A 7628-nucleotide genomic window follows, 5' to 3' on the forward strand; every position below is an offset into this window, starting at 1 on the left:
GGATTACATAATGAAAGAGTTTCTATTTTCGATTTGAATTATGTTGTGTTTTCACAACGAAACACACAGCGTCTTCAGGACATGGCGGCAGCAATAATACTACAGCGAGAATAAAAGTTACGGCTTCTTTCTTTGCGTGAACGTTTGGGCGGCGTTATGCAAATCTTCCGAGATCGTGACGTAGGTATGTGGGGGTGTGTTAGAACGAGCCGTTTTAGGTAGGTGTGGCTGACTCTGAACTTTTATAAAGAATATCTCTTTGGATTTGAGACTTTAGTCTTTGCAACTTTACAGATCTTCTTTATGCACCAAGAGCTTGTAACACTCCAAAGAGAAAGGAAAAATTGAAATCGCATCATATGACCCCTTTAAGACAAAGAACTCAGTTAGCGATTAATTAGCTGGTGGTCAAGTCACCAAGTCACTGTTCTAGACTTTCAGCTTCTTGATGTATCTTGCTGCTGTTTATTTACATACATTTGAACTCTGCTCAACTTGTCACATTGCCAACAGTTCCTGTTACTCCAGTTGTCTCAATTTTGAAAATGACAGACTGTCGGTTGCTTTAGTTGCGGTCAGTATGAGTGCTTTACAGCCAAGAGAGAGAGAGCTTGTATTGCTAGTCGTTTGTCTAGTTGTTCCTGGTTAGGACAAGATGTAGGATAGTGTTCAACTAAAAATGTTTTGATGCAATGTGAAAGAAAGACATCTTTACTTGCAGAAAACGGCCTAAATCTTAACATTAGTATTAATCTTACTTGATTAACATTCTAGCAGGGCTCGACAGTACCAGGATTTCACTGACATTTGTGACTACGAATAGATGTGTAAAATGTATTTAGGAGCACGTGTGTGAATTAAAACGTCCCTCAGTTTTATGAAAGTTAAGCTCATAAAAAGCCTTAAGCGTCTTAAATTGAATAAAAAAACGTCTTAATTATGATTTTAAGCTATTTTAAATTTGGTGACAGGAATCGCGAAACGGGCTAATGTTTTTAGTCATCTTCAAAAGGCTATTTTTATTAAATACGAGCGCTGCACGTTTCAAAGTCAAAACGCAGTGGTGTTCAACAGGTTTCAGAGCAGCTCGCAATAAATGCATTCATGCCAAGCAATTGCTTGATTGATTTACTGTTAATGAAATTATTACATTGCTTACGCCATTTTTACTTCATGGTTATATCGTAACATATTGTAGAGATGGATGTAAGAATGCATATTACGATCTCCCATACCCATTTAGCGGCCAGGTAAAGCATTTCAAAATAAGAGTCCCGCTGTATTTTGGCCTTTATACTTAAAAGCCCCACAAAGTGTGTGTGTGTGAAACAAATATTTTAAAACCTATTTATTTTTTTCATTGAGCCTCTAAATTTTTCAAGTTTTTTTTAAAGGTGCCATAGAATGCAAAAATCACTTTTATAAGGTGGTTGAACACAGTTGTGCGGCCGCAGTGTGTGAAAACAACCAGCCTATAATGGTAAAAATCCACCCACTCATTTTTTTTGTAATCCCAATAAATCATAAACAGTCTCTCCAAACGAGCGGTTCCAGGTTTATCACTATAAGACGTCATACTCGGGAAAGTCCCACCCATTTGTGACAATCTCTGCCCTATTAGCATAGACACAGCCCTGAGTGAGAAGCAGCGGGTCCGCCATTACTGTTTTCTTGCTGTAGCTGCTTGAGATACAATGTCAGCGCCAAAGACCCATTACAAGTGTCGTGTGTTGGGATGCACCAACGAACATAAGAGTCTCATAGACCGCTGAGGACACGGTGGTTAAATTTCATTTTCGAAGGAAATGTCCTGGAAAAAAACGGAAAAGTCCTATATGTTTGTGCTAATCATTTTACGCCGGACTGCCTCACAAACGAGGGTCAGTTCAGCGCTGTTGTGCAAAGTTTGTTTCTGAAAGAGGGATCGATACCAGCGTTTCGTGCGCAAACGTCCAGACTCCAGACAAAGTAAGCATCACACGTCATATTTTGTTTTCCAAAAGAGCTTCTTAGCTTTCTGTAAGGCTGATGTTGCTAAAGCTACTTTTGTCTCTGCCTGTTTTCACTGATGCTCCCTTCACGTGCCACCAGTATGATAGTAAATAGGAATGTGGTAGTTAAAAATTGCATTTGGAAGCAATGTGAAGCCAGTAACACGGTCACCACCAGTTAAACCGTAACACCGGTATGCCGGAGCATGAGCTCTTGTAGCTCCGTCCTCTTCTGAAAAGGGAGGCAGGAGCACCAACCCATTTGCATTTAAAGGGACAAACACAAAAACGGCACGTTTAGGCTCATTCCCTAAAAGTGGCAACTTCAACAAGCTATAAAAAAATTATCTGTGGGGTATTTTGAGATAAAACTTCACATACACACTCTGGGGACATCAGAGAACAATTTAAAATAGGCCTATTGTATCAATGCATTCTATGGCATCTTTAAATTTACTTAGGAGCACACATGCTCCTTGAGAAAAAAGTAGGCATCAAGCATTTATTATAGCATGATTACTATGATTTACTCATCTCCTTTATTGCAGGCTCTGATTCATGAGTTTGTAAATGTTCACTTACATAGGTCTACACTCTAATTTAAGTGTCAGTAAAAGGTTAACAGAGTTCACAGAAAGTTCAGCCAAATTCCTTTGCCAAGCTGCATCTGGAAACACAGCGTGTGATTGGCTGTTGTGTCTGAGCAGTCACAAATCTTTTTGTTTATTTATTTACAGATGGTTCTGATTTGTTGAGCCTTCAGTTCCTTGCAAAAAAAAAAAAAAACCTGACGATTGTGCCAGTTTGTTGTAATCACATTTTGAATTGAATAAAAAAAAATGTAAGTGGAAAACATGAACCTGTTTGCTAACCAATGTAAGACGGTGTGATGGATAATGCGTCTGTGTCTCACCTGCAGGTATAGTTGAGGTTCCGTCTGATGCTCCTCTTAAAGAAACTCTTGCACCCTTCGCAGGTGAAAACGCCATAGTGCTTCCCACTGGATTTGTCCCCACACACCACACAGTCCACCACGCAGGCCTTGTCCTCCTCGCCACCTTCCGTGTCGCTGTTCCCTGCCCGGGGCGAGCTGCTCTCCTCCTCCCCCCGCAGGTAACCTTTCTCACCGATTCCATTAGCGCTGCCATTGGGGTTGGCCCATCCCCCGCTCACCATGGCCATCTCTGTGTTCACCAGCAGGAGCTGCTTGAGAAACCTTCCCACGTCGAGAATTCAGACCCGCCCCGGAGCAAATCCCTTTACGCTGCAGACAGTAAGCCGAACAAGTCAGACTTGGAGGAGAAACACGTTTAACAGCACTCTGAAGACCTCCGAGGCTTACCGGGCTGACATGTTTTTGTCATGTCAAAATCCCTGTTGCTTTTCTTCATGTCCCCTAACCACAAAACCCTCTGAAGATCTCAAGATCCCTTTGAATCAATGAGCAGTTCAGAGTTGGACAGCTTACCTCGCCCTTTTCACAGGAAACAATATAAACGCACCCAGACTTCAGGGAAAAAGACAAGCTGCACAGCTCTGAGACGTGGATGAAATGAAACTCCTTCTCAGCTAGCAGCCGCCGTGACATTACACCAGGAAAACATACTCTACGTGCCCCCTAGTAACCAACAAGTTAAACCAGTTCCTTCGGTACTGAGAAATAATGCGGTCGTGTTTAGAAAGGTTGAGGGTATTACAGGTCACTTGGGTAGGTTTGACTCAACCTGCCAGTGTATCTCGTGTTTACTTGTTCACATTTTAGTCTGGAAAATCACAAATGAGATCACTTAGCATCTCGGTTGTTTCTCCTCGACAGCAATGAGATTAAAAGGAGAGCAAATGGAGACGAAGTTAAGCCTCCTGCTTCCCAGATTTTTGCTTCTGTGAAGAGCTCCCCTCTAATCTCATAAGTGTCTCCTCTAGTTTCAGAAGAGCTTCTCAACAGTGTGCTCAGAAGACACCAAAGTCTGTGAGGTCAAACATTTTCTCATCAAACTCTTCCAAGAATTCATTTTATAGCTTTATGGTTTTACTGTACATCAACAACAGTCTCATTTGTGTCTACTACTGTAATTTTAGAAGGAAACATCTGAGACGAAGTTGATAACTGAGAACTTCACTCCCCAATAAAATAATCTTCTGGGGTTATCTAAACATCATATAATCTAAAAGGCACGGCTTCCTTTAATCTTGCGCATCCTCAGGGACATTTTTTTGGCTGTCAATGCAAACAGCATAAGATTTGCCATAAATGTGTATTTTTATTGGAATTTTAATATTTCACCCTCATTTACTTTCATAAATCTGTTTTACACTAGGTACAAAAAAAGTTACACTCGGGACCTTAAGGACAAATATGTCTCTATCAAAACTGTGATATCTTGCATTTTTTTTGTTAATAGGCTTTGATTCTGTCAGCAAAGCTTCAAAAAAATGTTTTACTTTTTTTTTCATGTTTACTATTTTGTAATTGATGGTGCCATTTTCTGATATTTGGCCATTGGAGCAAATAAACATATATATTTTTTCAATTTCAAAAGGACAATTGAAGTTATGTAATTGTAATTGTGTGGATGTATTGGTATTGATATCGAGAATGGATTATTTAAAAAATATATATATAATAATAATGCATCAAAGTTAATATTGCTTCCAATCACTAACATATCCAAGACTGTAATAATCCTAAAAAATAAATAAATCAATAAAAATAAAAAAATATAATAAAAACATCTGCTTAGCATTTAGTATATGGAAATTTGATTGGAATAGATTTTTTGTGTGTGTGTTTTCATTAAACAATACAACAGAGGCAGTAAACAAATAGGCATTTACAGGGTTAAAATCCTTTAAAAAAAAGTATTTTTGGTACTATATATATATTTCATCAGGGCTGATGTTGGTAAAAAAAAGTAAAAGCATAAAGTAAAAGCATAAAAATAAAAATGTAATATAATATTTTTTATGACATTTTTTGACACTAACATTTTTGTCCTAAGGACCTCTGAGTAACTATTTTTTATAATTGATGCATAAGGGTTAAGCTGCTTCCCAAACAGCAGAAAACCACAATGCCAAACATGCAGACAGCAACCTGGCTAATGATAAACAGAGCTCAGCCCCCACCCTGCATGCTCCTCAAGGACCAAAGTTCAAGAAAGTTCCTTGCTCTTTCACTTGGTTAAACAACACAATCCTGAATGCTCTTGCAACTTAGCATGAAGCACCTTTTGGCTGAGTCTCAGTACACTCTGTGCTCTATGAGCGAGAGAGAGAGTCTCAAGTACCTTGTTTCGTCAGTGCCGGTTGGTCCAGCCGTATGGTCTCCGGGGCCTCAGCATTCCCAAGAACCGACCTTAAGCTCTTTTAGCAGTCTGCTCCTTCCCGTGCCCTGCCTTTCTCCATTCATCAGTAAATCATGAGATCCAATGGTCAGGAGAGACAGCTGACCCGAGCGTCTGTGGTGACTGGCCAACAAGCCTCGCTCTGTTCTCTGTCTCTCTCTTTCTCTCTCTCTCTGAGTAGTGGAGGACGAGCGAGTGTGTGTCTGTTTGTTCAGGGATTTGACACTGCTATTCAAGCCCTCTGGTTGCCATGGCACCGCAAGTTCATTAAACTCAAAACAATGAACCAATTCAGATTACTTAAGAAGTGTCTGTTTCGTGAACTCAAAAGAAAAAGAAAGTTCTAAATAATCATGAAATTTAATTTGATTGAGCTCATTTGTTTAAATTGAGATTTGTACATTTTGAGCATTGGACGTTTGTCCTCTGCTCGCTTTGCTGAAAAATAAAACCAAATGTTACAAAATAAGAATATTAATAAAAATAAAAATTATTTTTTTTCCTTTATACTTTTGTGCAGCTTTAGTACTACTAGTTTATGCTTCAAAATGAGCATTGCAACACTTTTGTTTGATAGCTGTTTTATTACAATGAATCGCATTTGATAAATGTGTCACTTGTATAGAAAAACATTAATATAAATACAGAAACAGAAATCGATTCTACTGATTGAACTAATTTGTTTAATTTAGATTTTTCCTACTCAAACCAATGCATTTATTTTAGCACTAGGTTTACAGTGATTCTTTGTATCTTGTTCATGTCATGTTTATTCTTTTAAGCCATTTGTTTTATAAAAATCACTCACTGCTTTACTGATTTGCATCCTACAAAATCCAGATGGCACAGATTTCGAGCTGTTTGTCCTCTGCTCTCTTTGCTTGCTGTGTTTGTTTTCACTCTCTGTGTGTTTCCAGGTTTCTGGGGTTGAATTGTTGGTCTTTGATCTGAAATGCAGCCCTTCCTGGATTCTGATCACTATCTCTACAGTCTCTCTTTCTAACATATAAAAGCCAATATTTATCTTAAATGATCATAGATCATTTATCTAATACACTAGCCATCCAGTCGCTATTTTAGCCCTTTTGTTTTAAATTCAATCTTTAAATTCTATTCTGCCCTCAATTCTTTCCTTTTATAGTATATGAGATTGGTTTTATTCTGATCTGATTTTTCAGGAAAAAGCTGTTTCACCAATGCTGTGGTCATACGGCATTAATAGTCCAGCCGGCCTGAGCTCTTGGTTCAGGTGTCGAGGGATGTGGTAAGAGGGTTTAAACTTTAACCATTTCATAGGTGCAAAACCATTTGCCCGAGCAACACGCACTGAACTCTCTTGCCTCTATTAGCGGCGTGGTGCTCTCTGACCCGTGCGAGAGGTCTGCCTCCTGACGTTGTGGGACCTTTGACCTTAACAGAGAGACAGAGCATCAGACACTGACCAGCACACTGCATGCAGCAGGCCGTACAGGAACATCTGCTCGGCCTCAGCGGAGCACGGCAGGGCCGCGAATCAACATCCTCCACCCTGAGAAAAAGAGCGCAAACTGCCCTCATTTGGTGGGAAAGTCACACTTGAGCAATTGTTATTCAAATGAGTTGACCTCAGTATTGATTACGAGGTTTTTAAAGATGTCTATCACAAACTAAATATTTAGTCAAGTGTTCCTCTCAGTGTCATTTTAATGTTATTGAGATACTATTATAGTTTTTATATTTTTATATATTTTATATTTTCCATTTTAATTCTAGTTAGTTTTAGTAATTTTGTTGTGCGTTTTTAGTATTTTTTATATATGTCTATATATTTTTATAATTTTTTTTATTACAGTATTAGTTTTAGTTATTTTATTACATCATGTTAAACTAAATTAAAATGAGAAATTATATAAAAATAGCTGAAATTATTTAAATATAGTTTTTTATACTTATTTCAGCTAAAGGTTTTTTTGTTTGTTTGTTTTTTTAAGAAACAATAGTTTTATGGTTTTAATGTTAGTTTTAGTTCATTATAATAACCTTGGTTCCACTAAACAAATGTGGAATAATTCTTATAATTCTTGAATATGTTCCTGTAAAATCATAATACACCCCCTTCAAGCAAATAACTTTAGTGCAAATAAAAGCATATACTATTACCATTTTCACTTTTTTCATTTTTCCTCTGCTTTTCTGCAGCTTTTGTACTACTATACTGATAAAAAAATAAATGTAAAACAAAAACACAATATATTATTAATATAAAGAATATAAATATTTAATATAAAGAATTTTCTGTATTGTTTTTTTTTTT

At 37.7% G+C, this 7628-nt stretch overlaps 1 protein-coding gene across 1 annotated transcript in view; it reads right to left on the reverse strand.

The window, feature by feature from the left end:
- The window catches only part of LOC107757914 (nuclear receptor subfamily 2 group F member 6), a 9758-nt gene extending 4236 nt beyond the window's left edge, over positions 1-5522 (reverse strand). Inside the window, exons 1-2 of the mRNA XM_016575520.1 lie at positions 5279-5522; positions 2902-3255 (exon numbers count right to left, since the gene is read on the reverse strand). Coding sequence (XP_016431006.1) covers positions 2902-3173 — 272 coding nt within the window. The 5' untranslated portion in view covers positions 3174-3255; positions 5279-5522. The remainder of the gene's footprint in view (positions 1-2901; positions 3256-5278) is intronic.
- Positions 5523-7628: the final 2106 nt, after the last annotated feature.

Source organism: Sinocyclocheilus rhinocerous, unplaced genomic scaffold (genome assembly GCF_001515625.1).
Source record: "Sinocyclocheilus rhinocerous isolate Xijiao unplaced genomic scaffold, SAMN03320098_v1.1 scaffold324, whole genome shotgun sequence".
NCBI lineage: Eukaryota > Metazoa > Chordata > Actinopteri > Cypriniformes > Cyprinidae > Sinocyclocheilus > Sinocyclocheilus rhinocerous.